This window comes from Eurosta solidaginis, chromosome 4 (genome assembly GCF_040869045.1).
Source record: "Eurosta solidaginis isolate ZX-2024a chromosome 4, ASM4086904v1, whole genome shotgun sequence".
Taxonomy (NCBI): Eukaryota; Metazoa; Arthropoda; class Insecta; order Diptera; family Tephritidae; genus Eurosta; species Eurosta solidaginis.
In genome coordinates, this window is record NC_090322.1 from 51,923,253 (window position 1) to 51,944,114 (window position 20,862).

The 20,862-nt window shown below is 36.6% G+C and overlaps 2 protein-coding genes across 27 annotated transcripts in view; one reads left to right on the forward strand and one right to left on the reverse strand.

Moving 5' to 3' along the window:
- Positions 1-20,862, reverse strand: part of LOC137249748 (cilia- and flagella- associated protein 210) — a 176,833-nt gene that overhangs the window by 67,352 nt on the left and 88,619 nt on the right. The window lies entirely within an intron of this gene.
- The window catches only part of l(1)G0196 (inositol hexakisphosphate and diphosphoinositol-pentakisphosphate kinase), a 136,500-nt gene that overhangs the window by 45,569 nt on the left and 70,069 nt on the right, over positions 1-20,862 (forward strand). For 23 of the 26 annotated variants that reach the window (XM_067781553.1, XM_067781548.1, XM_067781549.1 and 20 more), the window contains 4 exons: positions 6,314-6,505; positions 6,582-6,813; positions 14,523-14,677; positions 14,746-14,833. In XM_067781553.1, the coding sequence (XP_067637654.1) occupies positions 6,314-6,505; positions 6,582-6,813; positions 14,523-14,677; positions 14,746-14,833 (667 nt within the window). Of the gene's footprint in view, positions 1-3,683; positions 4,019-4,085; positions 4,115-4,214; positions 5,698-6,313; positions 6,506-6,581; positions 6,814-14,522; positions 14,678-14,745; positions 14,834-20,862 lie in introns of those variants that run through there. The other 3 variants (XM_067781565.1, XM_067781552.1, XM_067781564.1) reach the window with 3 other exon arrangements.

Here is a 20,862-nt window from a genome sequence, read left to right on the forward strand (position 1 = left end):
CTTTGCCAGAACCATCTCTATTTGATACCAAAAACGAATTTCAATGGAAGCAAAATGCCTATGGTTTACACTGGACAGAACCCTCACGTGGAATGCTTATATATATGCTACCTTAAACAAAGCAACAAGAGCTTTGTTTGCCTGCACTCGACTCTATGGCAAAACATGGCGGCTATATTCGAAAATGGTATACTGGATATGTAAGACTGTTGTAAAGCCAATATTCATCCATGCTTCCTTGGTTTGGTGGCCGAACGCCTCGTAAAGAACAGCAATAGCAAAATTAAGCAAACCGCTTCGGCTAGTTTTTATTTTCATAACGATTTCGATGTGAACGTCCCCTGCTGATGCACTAAGTGCCTTAGTGGAAATCTCTACTCTGATAGAGGAAGAGGCAACATTTGCTGCGCTAAAACTTCAAAATATTTCTGAGCGGAAAAAAGCCAGAAGAAATTACGTATTCCAACTACGCTCAGAGTCTCACGGAATTTCGAGGTATGGGCAGAAATCTTTGGGAAACACTGACTCAGAGGTGTGGTTAACGGATGGATCAAAATTTGTTGACGGAAAAAATGTATATAGCATCTACGGGCCGAAGTTCAAGAAATCAATGTGATGGTCCCTACCATTTTCCAGGCAGAAATCCATGCAATAGAAGTTTGCAGTAGATAATGTCTAACAAGAGGCGTATCCTCGAGAGCCGGGCAGCTTTGCTTGCCTTGCAGTCACACACACTTACTCGAAGCGAGTGGATGAATGTGTTGAAGTCCTAAATGATCTGGAAGCCAAAAAAAGGATTTTTTTCTTTATTGACAAAAAAGTTTAAAATTATTACAAGATTTCTCGAAAAAAGCGAAGTTTTTGCGAGAGAAAATAGCTTATTTCTATTTTACTCTATTTGTTGTCAATTATTATGAGAGGTTGCAATGAAAGACAACAGTAAGGAAATAATAATTAAAATTTAACTAAAACTAAAATTTAGCTTAATAATTTAATATTATATGAGTACCATTAAAAATATAGTGTAGAACGTACTTTGCATCTAGATACTAAAATCAAAATTTGTAAGAAGTAGCCGTTTGACCTCGAATTTAAAGCATTGCACATTTCTTGCATTTTTAACTTCAACTGGAAGTTTGTTGAAAAGTTTAACACCATAATGTCTTAGTGATTTTGCACATCTTTCCGTTCGATAGATACGTGGTTTCATATTTATTCTAACTCTAAGTGTATATTCTGGGGTTGATTCTTCTGGAATGTCTAAATTAAGCTTTTGTTAAGTTATTTTTAATTTTATAAAATAATATTAAAGTTTGAAGGATGTAGTTCCTGCATACATCAAGCCTGTCTTGGTATGGCAGTTCGCTTGCTGTCCTTAGTGGCAAATTTAAAATGTTTTTTATTATTTTATTTTGAATTCTTTGTACTTCATTTGTTAGCTGTTCGGAACAAATGTTCCAAATTGGATTTAAATAATTAATATGTGACATAACCAAGGCGTTGTACAGAAGCCACATGTATTTTTGTGGAATAAGTTTCCGATTTCTGTAAATAGCAAAATTTAGTGGTATTAATTTCAATTTCAATTTGTTTATATGTTCTCGTCACTTTAAATAGGCATCAAACAAATCCCGAGGTAATTTAAATTGTCGACTCTCTAAATAAAGCTGCCCTCCAGATAAATCATTCAAACTAGGTATATTTTTATAATTGTTGAATATTGTAACGATTTTACTGCAAATCCTCTTATTTGCAACCTTCTAATAAGTTCGAATCACTAAACTGTTGAATAAATAACTCCAATATTTAATAATGCAAAATGGCCTTTAATAAATAACTCTACTATTGGCCGACAGATAGCGTGCTTAATCGAAACTGATTGTATCGCCTCTATTGTTGAGTCCTTTTATACTCTTTGATTTCTTCGTTGCATCTTCTAGGCGCTTCTGGTCTAGAATCTACTAGTTGGTTATCTGTTATAATTATAACTACAGATGTACGTGTATAGCTCTCATATGCGCGTATGTTTCTGAGCGACATTTCCACAATTATAATTGCATATCTCAGATAAGATATCTGTATGTGTTTGTACGTTGCTTCTCTGCTGCGTGTACGTACATATGTGTAGGCATAATGATTGAATTATTGATGTGCCTTCACGTCACTGTTTAGCATCGGCTTAGAGATGACAGTACCCCTTAGTGTTGCTAATATTCGTAACAATATTATAAAGTTAGTTTTAGATAGATAAATTTTTAATAAATTACGCTGAAACCATTGTGAAATTAACTTAAGATATCTTTGCATATTAGCCAAGAGGTCATCGAGAGTATCAGTAGCATACAAAAAAGTCCCATCATCGGCGTAGAATTGCGGAATTCCATTCAAGTCAAGTTTAAATATATTGTTTATATATAATAAAAATAATGTGGAAGCTAACTTCGATCATTGTGGAACGCCAGATTTAACATTTTTAATTGAGCTTTTTGTATCTTTGATTTGGACAAATTGTTTTCTATTAGTTAAAAAGCTTTCGAAGAGGTTAATAGCACTGCCATTAACTCCCAACTCCTTAAGCTTTTGGATCATAATATAGGTACTAACTGAGTCAAAGGCAAACCTTCTTGCTTCCAGATTTGTGAATGGGAACTACAGACCCGATTTTTAATTCATCTGGATACTGACCGCTCTCGAAGCACTGATTTATAAAATTCGACAAGGGACACGTCTTTATATTTCTGTAAAAATCTTGTTGAAATTCCATCGGGCACGTTGGCCGACCTGGGGTTAAGGCTGCAAATTGCACGGCTTACTTCCTCAATATCGCAGTGACTCATATCAAAAGGATAAGGTATTTCAGCTTCGGGCTCTGGGGAGTACTCAAAGTTTTCGGGAGTGTTTGTAATATTTATAAAATAATTATTAAAAGTATCGGCCATTTCAAAATGTTTTGTTAAAACTTTATCATTGTATTCTATTTGAGAGATTTACAGAGACGATGCATTCTTTCGCCCATATATAAGCTGATTAAAAACTCTCCATGTTTTAGCACTAGATTCGATATTTTGTTCTATCTGGCTTCCATAAAACTCTTTTCTTGCTCTGTTTATGTTATTGCGCGTTAAAGTTTTCAAAGTTCTAAATTGAGTTTCGAAATACAAGTTATTCTGATACTTCTTCTTCAGTTTGTAAAATTTATTTCTCTCTTTGATTAAAGATAAAATTTCGTTATTCATCCATGATTTTTTAATGCTTTTATTTGATTTTTTGACACATTTAGTGCAATTTTCAATACTTATACATAGCTGCCTATGAAAGTCTGAAAAGTTTGTCTGATTTAAAGTGGTATTTAAATGGTTATTAATTTCAAACAGGGTGTAATCAAAGGCTTTTATTTCATTTTTGCCGGTTCAAAGTTTTGTATATAATTATTCACAGTTAGCGATAAAAGGCTATGATCAGATAAAACATGCCATCTAACGATCAAGTATAAGTGCATTCTACTGGCCATCTAACGATCAAGTATAAGTGCATTCTACTAAATCTGTTAGAGTATGATCAATTATAGTTTTTGAACCACTTCCTTTTCTAGTATACATCTCGTGATTCAACTTATTTAAGAAAAGAAACCCTTTACTAAATACGACATTCACATAATTAATGATGTCTATGTTTGATTTTAGTAGGTTTAAGTTAAAATCACCAACTATGATGGATCTGTTATATTTCAAAACATCATTCTCAAACTTTTCAATGAATGGGTTCCCGGGCATCAGGGACATGAATGTAATGAAGAGGCATGCTACCTAGTAAACCAGGGCGCTTTAGCAGCATTCTATGGAGGAACACTAGAGAGACCATAAATAACTGGGAACAAAAGGTGTTCATGCGACAGGCAGGCTAAATTTTTTATACTCTCAGCAACGAGAGTATCAGCCATACTCCTTAATCTCACTGTGTACTATAGAGCTGCAAAAATATCGATATAAATATCGATACATCGAGTACTAGGTTCATGGTGCGATTATCGATGTTTTTTTCTAAATATCGAGTACTGTATTCCCATTTCTTATTCCTTTTTCTAGCGGCAGAATTACCAGCGTCTAAAACCTTGGTAAGACAAATAAAACATGAATAAATAAAATTACATACATTATGTCAAATTTGTGTTTATTTTGTATGAATACCTAACAAGTTTGGGGCTCTGAATATTGAAAAATTCTTACAAAAGTTCAGTGTGAAAGGTACGTTATTTTTTTCATATTATATACACATATATACATGTATTCGTATATGTAGATATACACGCAACAGAAGACATCATTGAGTTGGAAGACGAATATTGTGTTGCCAAAAAGCTACGAAGTACAAATTAAGCATTTGGATCCATTTTGACAAAATCAGTAATACTTTTGCAATATGCCACTATTACAAAAAATGTTATAAAACTAGTGGTAATACGTCCAATTTGTTTCACCATCTAGAACGATCGCACACAACCGCAAATTTAGATTCACATAGCTCGCCAAATAAGATTGATTTGTATATGAAAAAAAAAACATATGAAGATCCATCATCACGTGACAGCACCCTACTAGGGTTTAGTCACCGCATACGTTCGCCCTTTTCCCCTAGTGGATGACAAAGGGTGTTGTAACTTTATATATACCCTCGTTTCGCTGTATAAGCTACCATCGCGGACAACTTTGCAGAATGTGTTTTATGATCGTTTCGAAGTTATGAAGACAATATTACATATATATATATACGTGTATATATTGTATTTACATAAATGTCTGATATATACCTGATATTACTTTTAAATTGAGTAAGCGCTTTTCACTATAAAAAAATTCGATATATATCGCGATATATCGATACCCTGCCTCTTAAATATCGAAAATATCGAGTAAGCCGAATATCGATACGTTTGCAGCTCTAGTGTACTATACGGGACACTGTAGTCTACGATATCACCTAAATTAGTTAAATCTAACCGATACATAAATATGTCGCTTTTGTGAGCTGCAGAATGAAATGCCGGTCTGCGAATGCGTCGCTCTGGCAAGGCATATACTCTCCCATTTTGGTAGCTTCACTCTTTATCTCTTCGTGATATGGAGTAAGAAGCCTGAAGAGAGACCTAAATTCATTAAAAGTCTCCACATACAGTAATATGCTGAAAGGCCAAACACAATAGATCTAAATAAAGGTCACAGTTCATCATGGCCTAGCAATAATGATAATAATATCTTTGGAAAATTATCCTTAACTTTAGCTTTATCTCCATCTTTTTTATTTATACAATTCTCGCTTTTTGCTTTGACTTTTAAACTGGGCGTGAGTTTGAAAAGCGTTATGCGTTTGTTGTGGCCACACATACATATACAGCTTTGACTTAATTGCTTACAAATTTTCTTTGAATAAAGCCGCATTTATCGTTCGTGTCCGGACACAATTATTGTTAACATTTTACGCAAGGCGGATTCAGTACCAGGTGTTGTTATCCCAACAGCGGATTGCTTATTCTTGATTATTTTCCATACAACGCCTTGTACAAGAATATGCCAGTTAATCGTAATTAATAAACATTTTCTTTTGACTTAACATTCTTCTGCACGGCGAATCGGTTTGATTTCGCTTTGCCATCACATTGTATAGAATCGCCTTGGAATTTATTATGTCACTTTAAAACAGGTATGTATCAAACAAAGGCAAATTCAGTACAAGCTTATGTTATCCCATCCCAGATCAGAAAAATTACACTGAAGATGGCACAACGCTGAAACCGGTTTGTCTCCGAACCAAATTTGACAAAGGATGACAGAAAATCATTCCAATATACATAAATATGTCGCTTTTGAATTATCTCATCCCTTGATTGCTTGTTTTGATAGCTTACAAGTAACGCCTTGGAATAAAAAAAATTCAATTAATTGAAATCAATGCTAATTTTCTTTTGACCTGACATTCTTCTGCACATTGATGGCAAAGCGAATTCAACCCAATTCGCAGTACATCAGAATGTCAAATCCAAATTTCGGTTTACTGAAATCTTGCTGTACCGAGGCGTTGCTTTGGAAATTATGCGAGTACAGAAGAAGCAATAAGATGATGGGATAACACCAACTTGTACTGAATTCGGCTCGATATAAAACTCTATGCTTGTGATTCAAATTAAGTAGCGGTTAAACAAGACTCAGAAGTAATTATTTTACATTAATATTTTACGTAATTATTTGGCAATCATAAGAAATAAAAAAAATATATTCTTTGACAATTGCGTATTAAATGGATTTATATTTATTTACAGGGAGACGGTGAGAGCAATGACGGCATGGATTCTGACTGTAGCACCTGTTCGAATCCAGGAAAGCAAGTAGCAGTGGGCATATGCGCCATGGCTAAAAAGACACAATCGAAGCCGATGAAGGAGATTTTAACTCGGTTGCAAGAATTCGAATTTATCAAAATGATGATATTCCCCGAAGAGGTTATATTGAAAGTAAATAGTATTAGTGCTTATCATATTTTCGATAAATTTCATTTATATTTCTTATTTGTTTGTTTCGTTCTTTAAGGAACCGGTGGAGAATTGGCCAGTTTGTGACTGTTTAATTTCCTTTCATTCGAAAGGCTTCCCGTTGGAAAAAGCAATACAATATGCGCAACTGCGTAAACCCTACGTGCTTAACAATTTACACATGCAATACGATATACAAGATCGTCGTCGTGTCTATGCTATATTACAAAAGGAGGGCATTGAAATACCACGTTATGCTGTGCTGGATCGTGACTCACCCGATCCGAAACGTAAGACAAGAAAATAATTACAGAACGAACACAAATGTTAAATTTTTAATTCGTAAAGCTTGGCGGCCCAACACAAATTCGTAATTTAACTTGAATCTGTATTCGGATGTATTAGTTGTAGATAAACGGTCTATCGAATATAAGCGAGTACGATATCCATTAATCGTGAGCCACAGCCGCATACTCGTATATTCAAACATTATGATAGAGCTCACTAGCAGATTCGCTAGACTATCTGCATTCGATTTTACTTGCAGTCACCGATGGCTTTATAGAATGTACAATGGGAACTCTGGAACAAAATTGCTATTTTTCCATCGAGTATACGATTACCTAGCGCCCTATTATTGAGTTTTCTAGCACAGAAATCATAGGTCCTCTTGATACTAACTACATTCATTTGGAAGTGATTAGCCGAGCTTGTAAGACAGGTTGAAAAGTGCACCACAATTCATTTTGAAACCGTCTGTGTAGAGTGCGATTTCTCTTTACAAACTATATCGACTCTGCCGTCAATCCTCGAGGGGAAATTCGCCTCGAAGCTTCTATCATGATGAGCTTGCAAGAAAGAGTACCCTCCTTCCACTTTCGCCATCCTGGAAGAGGTTGGGCATGCCGCTCTCCACCTGAAAGCTCAAGCTAAAGGAGGCTCTACTGATGGAAGTCGGAGCCAGGTGGAAGCATCATGATAGATGCCACACGGCAAAACTCACATGGCCGGAATTGAATGAGAAGAGATCGCGAGAGCTTCTCACACTCCGTAAGAGGGATACTGGTACAGGATTATGGTTATCACATTTGTTGGACACAACCTAACAATTTCTTTTAATCATAAGTAGGCTGTGTAACGCATAGGGAAAGCCCTGATTCTGCTACGTTGTTGTTGTTGTATTAACGATAAAGACACTCCCCGAAGGCTTTGGGGAGTGTTATCGATGTTGATGGTCCTTTGCCGGATACAGATCTGGTACGTTCCGGTAACAAAACAGCTTAAAGGTACTAGCCCGACCATCTCGGGAGGAAACTGAGAGCCTGTCTTCTTATTTATTTATTAATCCACATCTTACAGAATATTGTGCATAACCAACAAATTTACAAGATTTGTTTAGAATAAACAAACAAGATTTATCTTCAACATGTTCCTTGGTTAATATGAATTTATAATTAAATTTTGATGGTGTCGGTATCGAATGACACTAGAACATCATCTACGCAGAAATGCGAGTATACTCACCCTAAAGGGGAGAAATGAAAGGTTGAACAAACAGTTTTTGCTGAATACCAAAACACCGGGGCATCCCAACAGACATCTGATTGATAAGGCCACACCTCCGATGAACTTAGGGAGTCATCTCCGTAAGCACTATGAGGCAATTTCCCACTCAAGAAGTCAGCCGTGCGCAGAATAGGAGCACAAAAAGGCCCCCAGAGACACCCACAAAAAGTCGTAAAATTTCTATGCCAACAATTTATTTATTTATTTATTTAAGCCAATTAAAAAATAATCTTATAGGCTAATTATAAAAGTGTAAAGTAGTTAACAATGATTAATATAAATTACCTTACTTATAAAAAGTATTTAAAATACTCAGAAAGCCATCTTTCGAACAAGAAAAATCTATCTCACAAAATTTATAAATTCTATTGAACTCAATTAAGGCTCTAGTAATTGGAGCATTCCGCGCATAAAGAGCCCTAAGAACACCAGTATGAAAAAACTCAGAAGCACGAAGAGCTCTAGCCGGAGTATTAATGAAAATCTTCTCAAGGAGCACAGGGCAATCAACAACCCCACGTAACAAATCGGAAACGAACGACAGCGATAAAATTGTCCTGTCCTGCAATGATTTTAAGTTAATCAATAAGCAACGAGCTGGCGACCACCGTGGTGTGATGGTAGCGTGCTCCGCCTACCACACCCAATGCCCTGGGTTCACACCCCGGGCAAAGCAACATCAAAATTTTAGAAATAAGGTTTTTCAATTAGAAGACAATTTTTCTAAGCGGGGTCGCCCCTCGGCAGCGTTTGGCAAGCGCTCCGAGTGTATTTCTGCCATGAAAAGCTCTCAGTGAAAACTCATCTGCCTTGCAGATGCCGTTCGGAGTCGGCATAAAACATGTAGGTCCCGTCCGGCCAATTTGTAGGGAAAATCAAAAGGAGAACGACGCAAATTGGAAGAGAAGCTCGGCCTTAGATCTCTTCGGAGGTTATCGCGCCTTACATTTATTTTTTTTTTTTTTTTAACGAGCTTTATAAGTCGGGATAGGATCCGAGAAGCACAGACTGCGTAATGCGAAGTGTACGAATACTTTTTGGATTCGTTCAATTCTTGAAACATGGCAGGAGTAATACGGAGACCAAATGAAACAAGCGTACTCAAGTTTGGATCGCACAAACGCGGAACATAAAAGCTTTAGCGTATACGGGTCACTGAAATCCGAGCTATGGCGCCTAACAAAAGCTAGCATGGCATACGACTTAGAAATGCACACATTAATATGACTTGAAAACGAAAACTTCGAGTCAAATATTACTCCCAAGTCCTTAATTTCACTAACCCGCAACAAGGGCGAGTTTGATATTTGATACACGGTATTAATCGTATTGACACGCTTCGAAAAAGTTATTTGAAAGCACTTTTTAGGTTAAGTGATAACCGATTATTATTACACCAGTTACTTAGTTTATCCAAAGCTTCTTGCAACAATACCGCATCATGAAGGCTATGAATAGGCAAGTATATCTTAAGGTCATATGCATACAGCAAGAATCTTACTTTAGAGAAGCAAGAACAAATATCATTAATAAACAAGACAAAAAACAGTGGACCCAGGATACTACCTTGTGGAACACTGGAGCAAGCAACGAATGGATGAGACCTAACACTATCAACTACAACCATGCAACGACGATTAAATAAGTAGGATTCAATCCAACTCAAAAATACTGAGTGAAAGCCCAAACAGGCTAATTTTTTAATCAAAATAAAATGGGAGACCCGATCGAATGCCTTGGAAAAGTCAGTATACACAGCGTCAACCTAATATCCTGCCTGAAAATCTGCGAGGCAGTCATCAGAGAAAATAGTCAAATTAGACACAGTTGAGCGTCCTGGAAAAAATCCATGCTGCTCTGGACACACAAAATTCTTAACACAGAAACGTAATTTATCTTGGCTGATACATTCAAAAAGCTTTGCCATGGTGGAAAGTTTTGAAATGGGCCTATAATTAGTAATATCATTTTTATTGCCGCTCTTGCAAATAGGTGTAATGAACGCTAGTTTCTACGCATCAATAAAATTACCTCTAGATAACGAATTATTAAAAATTAAGAACAGTGGATACACTAGGGAATCACATAGTTTAAACAAAATTGCAGACAAACCATCGACATCGGTACTCGTCGACGTCTTAAGACGAATAATCCCATTAAGAACATCTTCCTTAGTACTATATTACCGAAGTCAATAGAAGCCTGAATATTAAAAGTAATATTATCATGATTGTCAGAATCAGAAGTGAAACTGTTCATAAAGTATTCAGCAAAAAGATTTGCAGCGTCCTCCGGAGTATCGACAGCCTTTTCAGCAAGAAAAAGAGAGGACGGAATATTCGAAACTGATTTCTTCGATTTGACAAAGTTCCAAAATGATTTCGGATTCGATTTAAGTTTTTCTTCAAAATTTAAAATATAATTTCTGTGTAAAAGTTTATCCAGACACGCGAATTTCTTATCATACTCCTTATACAAGTGGAAAAAAGTTGGAATTTGAGTTCTTTTAAATTTACGGAAAAATTAATTTTTCAAATTCCGAAGTTTCATCAAGGCTCTATTATGCCAGGACACCTTGTATTTCTTTTTGGAAGCCAAACAATTTGCGGAACAGTAGACTTAAATATCTCAAACATATTAGTGGTATCAAGAGTGTAAAACAAATTATCCCAATTTATTTCCAGCAAAAGATTGTTCAAATTCGAAAAATCGCATCTCTTAAAATTAAAAGAAAAATTAGAGCTGATAGTACTGGCTTCGGCAAATTTATAAAATTCCAGATCAAGAACTAATGGAACATGATGCAAATCGGATTCTTTAATAGGAGAAATACATTCAAAAAGTGAAAAATTTAGATTATTAGATAGAAATATCATATCCAAAGTACGGCCTAGTATATTTGAAAAACGATTAATATGTTTAATATCAATACTTAAAAAGCTATCTATTAAATATATTTCGCTGGAGCCAATGACCTCACATGCTATTAAAGCCGAGTTTGATAGAATCTGTGACCATTTAACATTAAAAAATAAAATAAATGTAAGGCGCGATAACCTCCGAAGAGATCTAAGGCCGAGCTTCTCTTCCAATTTGCGTCGTGCTCCTATTGATTTTCCCTACAAATCGGCCGGACATGTTTTATGCCGACTCCGAACGGCATCTGCAAGGCAGATGAGTTTTCACTGAGAGCTTTTTATGGCAGAAATACACCCGGAGCGCTTGCCAAACACTGCCGAGGGGCGACCCCGCTTAGAAAAATTTTCTTCTAATTGAAAAACCTTATTTCTAAAATTTTGATGTTGCTTTGCCCGGGGTGTGAACCCAGGGCATACGGTGTGGTAGGCGGAGCACGCTACAATCACACCACGGTGGCCGCCAACCACCATTTAACATTAAATAGATTAAAATCACCCAGCACGCAGAGATGGTCACCACCAACTTTGTTAGCGGGTTAGGGCACGTGTCGGCAAAAATGTTGTGTGGATGTATTAGTGAGAGCGCTTTGATCGCACGAACCAATTGATTCACCGATCATTCGCTTGTTAGACTGCACCGGCTAAGCATACAATAAATAATAAATTATTGATGCGCACAACGGCAATCGAATATTTTATGCTGCTTGATAGGAATTTCATAAAGACCTGCCTTTTGATCAATTTTTATAAAGGTAGTGCTTAAAATGTTTTTATTATCTTTTACTTACTACTTTAAATTCCACTTGCATATACAAATAGATCCCTATAATTTTCCTAATATATACATACATTTTTTACTATTACTATTAATATTAACGAATTTAAGACTGACACCTGATTGTTCTAGAAATAAATGGGCAACAAAACTATATATACACTAAAAAATTAAGAATTTTGATGAAAAGTCGCCAAATTTCGAGAATTTTTAGTATCATTTTCAAATAAAATTTACAGTTTCTCTATTAGATCCTGTTGCATTTTTTCATATTAAATTAGTTAAATTAATTCATATTAATAAAATGTATTTACGTAAATACGTGCATATATTTTTCGCTGCGCAACTAGCGATACCAACACTCGATATTGACACGCCAATTGCTCATTGCAGACTGAACCATTCACTAAACAAAGAGCGCAGGCTATCTGTGCGAGTTGCTCACCATCTTAAGATGTATGAAACGCCGATATCTGGGTTAGGGGGTCAGAATATACCTGCGGTAGGTATGCCTGTCGTAAGAGGCGACTAAAATACCACATTCAAGTGGCTGTGTAGCGCAACCCTGCAGGTTGCCAGCGCAATATATAGCTTCTCCAAACCCAATTGTCAACCTCACCTATCCGCGGCGAATCCTGTTTCACTAACAGACGAGGCTCTGGCGACCCTAAGCTCCTTATGGAACTTAGGGTTGGGGAGGGAGGGGATGACCTGAAGGTTTAATGTGGCCATATAAATCGTTCCCGAGATGGTCGGGCCAGCACCTTAATGGTGCTGTGGTACCGGAGCGTACCGGATCTGTATCCGGCAAAGGACCATCACATCGATAACACTCCCCAAAGCCTTCGGGGAGCAACCATATCGCTACAACAACAACAACAGCAACCCACTTTGTTCAATGCCAGTGACGTAATGTTATCGACATGTGCAGTGTATAAGTCGTGGCTACTATTGGGTGGTATATATGAAGCGCAAACAAAAACAGGGTCTGATGAGCCTCGAATGCATACACATAGCTGGTCAAGTAGCGCACTATTATTATCCAGTATGATTTCAGAAGCATGATGTTTGGAATGTACCGCAATGAGGACTCCACCACCTCGTGCACAACCAGTAAGGTTTGAATTTCTATCTTTGCGAAACACATTGTATAAAATAGGATCAAAATATTCCTCGCTGAAAAAGTTTTCATTTAGCCACGTCGCAATGAAAACGAAAACATCATATTCCTCGTGGGAGCTAAATAGCCGCACCAGCTGGGTTTTGTTCAAACACCAGCCATATTCTACATATATAATCTTAGGTGATTAGTTCCTCCATCTAACCCAACTGATTGCCGTCGGACATCGGTTGGATTTCGTGGTTTTTTGACTTGAATTTAAACAGGCGCACAACGATATTTGCAGGACATAGTTCAGGCCGCAACAGCATCGAATATGAGTTGGCATTAACGCCTAGCTTGAAATTAAGGTGTCTCAAAGAACTCAGATCAACACCTTTCTTGCTAAGACTAATGCAAATAATGGAGTTTTCTTCCACACCAGTATTTTTAGCAATATATATTTTTTACCTGGTCAGCTGTTGCTGAAGTCGAAAAGGGAGATATATGGAGCCATTTTCTTCTGACAACAGCGCGTAACTCATTACTGGAGCTCGACCCAATAACTAGGGGTTTAGTTAATTTCCGAGCGTTTACATTTTTTGGTGGGCTAGCGTTGACATTTGCACTGGAATCAGCATTGTTACCTGAGTTTTGCAACAGATTTGAATTTAAATAGCTTTGGATAGATTTTGCTGTACTAGAACCAGAAGACTTATTTTTGCTTTTATTAGACCTCCTTTTTTTACGCACACTGTTCCAATCACTTTGGTTATTAGCAGCTGCAGATGGTACACTGGCGCCGCAGTCGGAGTACCAGTAGCGGGAGCAGCAACATGAGGGGACGGCAGCATTTTTTTTTTACCAGCAGAAGCAGAAGAAGAGGTATAAGCAGAGGAAGTAGTAGTAACTACACTAGTTGACAAAGCGGCAACGAAGGCGTATGGCATATTTGTTGTTGGAACAGAAGCTGTCTCAGCTGCAGAATAAGGAGTATTGACTGCACTGAGCACGCCATTACCATCAGACACAATTATTTTCTTTCCTCTCTCTTTCTCTTTGTACAAGGGCTACTAACAATAATACGCACTTCACTGAATTCAGATAGCAAGTGCGACACAATCGATTTATTCCCGTGAGCCTCGTTCTCAAAGACAAATACCCTAAACGTTAAGCTAAGGCGCTAAGGCGCTAAGACTTAGACTACGGGGCAGGAACAGCAAGGTGCCACAAAAGTTTTAAAGAAATGACAGGGTCGACGAATGCTTGATTCTAGCCCAGAACACGCCGCTCGATGCAACCATAATTTGCACGATGCACGATTGCAAAAGATTCCTTTCCGACACAGGTGGCAAAACCGGTTCTCCGGGCTGGTCTTAGGTTTAACACCTTTCCAGAGCAAGAGAGTATGCGGCAGTCCCGCTGCAAGGATTTGCTTGGTGGATGACGATTTGTGAGAGGGACGCAACAAATAAAATTGAAATAACAGTTCTTGGTCGAAAAAATCTTGAGTCGTTCAGGGACATAGAACCGACTGCCTTGGGACGCATTTACATATCTACATATCTCTATTTTCGCCTAAGTGCTAATCCTTTTTATATTTATTATTAGACTGATTTAGTTTTCCCTTTTTTCAAACAGAGCATGAACTGGTCGAATCTGAGGATCACGTGGAAGTGAATGGCATTACGTTTAATAAACCATTTGTGGAAAAACCGGTTTCGGCTGAGGATCATAATATATATATTTACTATCCAACATCGGCCGGTGGTGGCAGTCAGCGTTTATTTAGAAAGGTGAGTATGACTTGATGACAAGATCTTCTTTTTACAAAAAATCTAATTTTTATTTATCTGCATTACAGATTGGCAGTCGCAGCAGTGTTTATTCACCAGAATCACGAGTACGCAAAACAGGCTCATTCATCTATGAAGATTTTATGCCCACTGATGGTATGTATTCGTACTCCTTTTACATAAATTCTTTTTTAATTGCACAAATTTGTCCCTTGAGCCAAACATGACAAAAGAAAACTGCACTAATTTTCTCTTGAGACGTTCAGCTCATCGATCGCATTTTATTTCAATTGCGTTTACCACCAAAATTTCAACTGAATTTACTCTGATTTTTGCGATTTTTAATCCACACTTATAATACTTAAATTTGGTTTTTGATAAATTACTATTTTTGATATTTCTGCACGGTCATTCGTAAGTGGTTTGATTGCATAAATACTTTTACTGCTTTAGCAAAATTCATCAAAACAAAAACTATTTGTTCGTTTTAATGTCACATAATTTTGCATTACTCATTTTGTGACAATTTTCGAAATTTGCTATTCATCAATGAAAAATGTGTTAAGAGAGTGAGTGCTAATCTAGAATACCATCAATTAAACTGTGAATGTACGTAATTCTGAATGTAATTTGTTTAGGCCCAGTTTTTCAGTACAAGTCCAAATCAGGTTGTCAGTTAAACTACGCTTAAACTTATTCTGCAGTTGTTAGTCTTCTTTAACTGAAGTTTAAGCTGAGCCTAAAGGGCCGATCTGGCACGGTTAAACTCTAGTTAACCTATCAGTTATTTACGTTCGTTCTAAGTGGCGTCGAATATACCCAATAAGCATTTGGGCTTCAGTACCATTAGTGCTCATGTTGATAACTAGGCATACTTCCAAAATCTTAAGAGTTGTTTCGAAACAGTGGCTCAACTTGAGAACCATAGCGTACTCAGCAAAAGAGAATTTAGCAAAAAAAAAAAAACGTGTGGTTTTCTAAGTGGGCTCAAATGTAAGATTTCAATACTACAGTATTTTCACGAAAATAAAATTAAATGTATATACAGTCGAACTTCCGTAACTCGAACTTCTATAACTCGAATTTTCTATAACTCGAACGAAATCGGGTGGCAATAGCACTATGAGAGTAAATTACATACAATTCTTCTTCCGTAAATCGAACTTCCACAACTCGAAGTTCTCTATAACTCTAACGAGCATCAATACAAAGTAATTCTCTAACTCGAAGTTATGTTGTTTCTCTTTTTCTCTTTATATTTTTTTGAAGCTGTTAATGTACAAACAAAAGAGCATATTGTTTTGAATTTAATTTTGTTTCGGGGAGTCCCCTATTTGTACATTAAATGCTTGTTTTTGTTTGCATAGGTTAGTCATAAATCGTAGTCATACTAATAAAGTAAACAGTCAAGTGTAAATTATGTAAATCCTTTTGTTTATGATAAAGGCAACCAAACGTGTTTTAAAATCTTTGTCGATTAACGAAAAATATAAACTGATCAATGAAGTGGAAAATGGGTTAAAGAAAAATTAAGCTGCTGCAAAATATGGTATTCCGGCCAGTACGGTCTCCACGGTTTTAAAAAATAGGAAATCCATTATCATGTCAGTTGAATGTGGAACTCCTCTATGTACGAGTACTAAAAGGATTAAAACTACAATATTTGAGAATGTCGACAAAGCAATCCTCGATTGGTTCACAGCAGCTTGAGATTCAAACATGCCTATATCTGGATCAATATTAAAGGAAAAGGCAAGAGAATTTGCTAAGCGTTTTGGCGATTATCATTTTATGGCAAGCACAGGTTGGCTTGATAAATGGAAGAAAGGGTATTGAACAAAACGTTTAATTGATGAAACAAATAATAAAACACGTAATTTGTGAACTTCATTTTAGACATGGTGTAGGTTATAAAAAAGCGTATGGTGAAGCAAATTCTGTGAGTGAATTAGACTGTGAAAAATGGAAAAAGGACGTTTTACCTAATTATTCCAAAAGAACTATGAACGGGACGTATTTAATGCTGATGAAACATGATTGTTTTTCAAATGCTTGCCTGATAAAACATTAACTTTCAAAAACCAGCAATGCCACCGAGGCAAAAATAGCAAGCAACGGGTTACGGCTGCTAATATGGATGGTTCTGACAAACTTAAAGTTCTATTGATTGGAAAAAGTGCAAGACCTCGGTGCTTTCGTTCTGTAAAGTCACTTGCCGTAGATTACAAAGCAAACACCGAGGCTTGGATTACAGGTCAATTTTTTGAAGATTGGATTCTAAAATTGGAAAAGAATTTTCAAAGTTGCGGCCGAAAAATTTTATTATTTATTGATAACTGTCCAGCACATCCGAAAGAAGTACAAAAGAAACTAAAAGCTTTTGAATTGGCATTTTTTCCACCGAACATGACCGCTGAATTGCAACCCCTTGATCAGGGAATAATTCAAAATTTTAAAACTTTTTATCGTAATAGACTGGTGAAAGAAGCTCTTAAGCGCATAAACAAAAAGCAAGATATTACACTCCTGGATTGCGTCAATTATGTAAGTAAAGCTTGGAATATTGACGTCAGTAGTCAAACAATAGCGAATTGCTTCAAAAAAGCTGGATTTGGTCAATATTCTGAATGGGAAGAGGAAGATGAGATTCCACTAATTTTTTTAAACCATATTGATGATAATCAGAATCTTATTGAAGCTTATTTCGAAGCTTGGCTTACAGCAAACCAATTAACATGCACTGCTACTGTTCAAGATTATATGGAAGTAGATGACGAGCTTTCCACACTGGGTTTCCTACAGAGGATGATATTGCGGAACGTTACTTTCCTGAATCAGACGATCCAATCTTAAGCGAGATGGAGAGTGAGGACGACGCTTCGGAGGAAGACACTATTCACCACCCTTCCAGAATTGCTGTGGACAATTCTTTCCGAACATTGAGTTTATATTTGCAAACAAATGACTACAACCAATGAGCATTATAAAGCTTTGAACATATTAGAGTCCTTTTTCACTGAAAATAACAAAAAAAAAAGTAAAATTTCAGTCACTAATTTCAGAATCTTTTACAGCATTTTAACTGGTGTTTTATATCTTTCTGTAAAATACTTTTTTAAATAAAAAATATGTACGTTTTCATCATTTAATAAAAGCATGCTTCATAACAGGTTTGCTTTTATCAAAAAAAAAAAAATGGTTCTATAACTCGAAGTCTTTTTGGGTTTATAGGGATTCGAGTTATGGAAGTTCGACTGTAATTAATTTTTGATTAATTCCTCTTCATTACTGCTATCAATCAGGTGCTTATTTCTCACAATAAACAGCTGTTGGCTTTGGAGATTTTTTTTCAACTTGACCACATCTCATTATCCAATGTAGGACTGGAGAAACGTGTTGAATATTCATTTGAGAACTGTACATTTCTCAAAATCTCTCATAGGTTGGATTATAGTTTGCAAATGCTAATGACGTTGGAGGCCAACTCGAGAACTATAAATTTTACTTCTCAAGGGTTCGATAGTGATTGGAGAATGATGTTGGATATCAACTTGAGAACTACCTGGTTTAATAATATGATGTTGGATATCACCTCCGGAATTAGATATACATTTCGCTGGAGAAATATCTCTTAAATATTTGTTGGGTAAACAAAATCCAGCTGTTGTCGTATTATGTAGATAATAAAAAACCAACGTTGCCGTACAAAAAAGCCTACCGCAAAGGCGGCCATAAACTGTGACTGAAAAACTGGTCAGTAGTTTCACTGGAGTTTAAATTTGACTAGAGTTTAAGCTTAACTTAACCCACTACTGAAAAGCCGGGCCTTAATGTAATTTATGTACCTATATATTTTAGTCTTAGGGACACGACTTTCGATATGATAACTTACCATATCGATACTTTGAGATTCGAACCGATACTTTATACTCGACACTTTAATGGAGATAACGTTTTGGCATTGAGAATTTTGACCGCAGTATCGTATCGAATGTTCGGTAAAACATCACGGTTTGCTTGTAAGGAATGAACTAATCGAACAAATATGTTGCTCTGTATGTTTATCCCTCTCTAATTTTTTTCGCAAATCGAAAGAAATTTTGCGCTGAAGCATGCGAATTTAATTCAGTCTGGCTAACAACTGTACAAGCATTCCTTTGCCGGATTTACTTAGACAGTTGAGTTAAAAGTATGGTTCAGGTGCGGCTTGCTACACAGTTTGCGGAATCTTATGAGGAAGCCAGAAGTTGCCTTAATTGCAACATTTATTTTGCACATTCAGATATGTATTCAAGGTGGCAATATTCTTGCTGATTCGATACTATTAGGTACCTGAAACTAGTAGAGCGGTACTTGTTATAAGTACCGTATGGATACGATATCGAATGGTGTCCCTAGTTAGTATTTTTAAATGGGTTGCTTTTATGTAGCTATATTGTGTGTGTTTTTTTATGCGTAAACTTCGTGAATGTAAACTGAAGGTGTAAGCGTAGTCTTTGTTAGTTATCGATTATTCTATCGGAGTATTACCAATTTTTTTTTGTCGGTTTGCTATCGATTTGTTAACGACGGATTTCAGTATAAAATCGATGACACATTTGTAACCCTTCGATAACAAGGCGATAAAAAACCAATATGAAGACGATGAAAAGCTAATAACACATCGGAAACTCAATGATAATAATTCGACGATAATATCTTGCCGGTATTGGTTGTTGAAATCGCCAAGAATAAGGCGGTTTTCGCCACAGAGTAGCGTGCTAATATCAGAGTGATAGCCACTTGGAAAGCGGGTGGCAGATATAGATGTTAATTATTTCAAGCTCAAGATCACCTGCCCGCATGACTTCCCAGGGTTTTGTCCCTGTGGCTGATATTGGATTCAAATATACTTTATTGCAAGGTGTGATGACTGATAAGGGCAAGGCCTTGCGCCTTGTGCGATCTTTCCTATGGATATTGTAGCCATCGCAAGTTCGGAGGTCCGATTAGGCAGTTAGCTTTGTTTCTTGAATTACGGCTATACGAATAATATTTTTATACATGTAGTTAACCATTTCCGCGATCTTTCCGGTTAACCCGTTACAATTTAGTTGCAGAATTCTGAACTGAAACGGGGGCAGTCGTTACTCTGATAGGATATAGATCCGCTACATTCCGGTAAAAAGCACCATTAATGTACAACCCGTCCATCTCGGGAACGATTTGATATGACCACATTGAATCTTTTCGGCTATCAAATAAGCCGGAAAATATCATAGAAAAGGTCTGCAAATAATTTCTAAAATGTCCCGGAGACAGCTTCATCTATATATATATAAAAAGAAAGGCTAAAATGTGTGTTAGTTGATCGCCGGTGCTTGAAGAGATGCGTCAGTCGATTTCCTTCAAACTTTTACATAAGTTGTGTATACTTCACGCGGTGGGTATTACATAGGTTTGGTTGCGATCGATACGCAGGGTCTCGAGATATAGGCCAAAACGTGGATCAGGGTAAGATTAGGATGTGTTTTTACATTATGGGTATAAAATTGAAGCTGTCGATATGTGCTTTAGTACAGAGTAAGTTTTATACGCTGGGTGACTAGGGTCTCGCGATATAGGCCAAAACGTGGACTCGGATACCCCTAGAATGTGTGCGTATTATGGATATCAAATGAAAGCTGTTGCTGAGAGCTTTAAAGTAATTTTCATTGTGATATTTGGTTTAGTCGCATCAACCTGGCAAAACTGATAAATATGCCTGCGAAGCCGAAATAAAGACATGAATTAATAATACCCACATTAGACTGGGTCGATTTATTAACCGATATCACGCCATCGATTTTTCGATAGGATTTGGACTCAGGAAAAAAGTTCCACTACGCATACCCAAAAAAATAATTTTCGAGCCTGCGAAATCTAATTTTTTTTACTTATTTCAACTTTAATTTTTAAGGTTTTTTTCATGACCTACTAAAAAAATGTTCATGTATCAAGGCATATAAAGAGAGTAAGTGGGGACAGATTGCGACTAACAGCCGAATAGCAGCCGTAATACTAGAAAGCAATCACTAAAGTACCAGCAGTCATTTTTAATTGTTAATTGTTTTTAATACTTTTACTTTTTATTAACTTTGTATCATTCGTTTGTTTAATTAAAATATCATACTTTACATTTGGGGGCTCAACCGAAGGTGACCCAT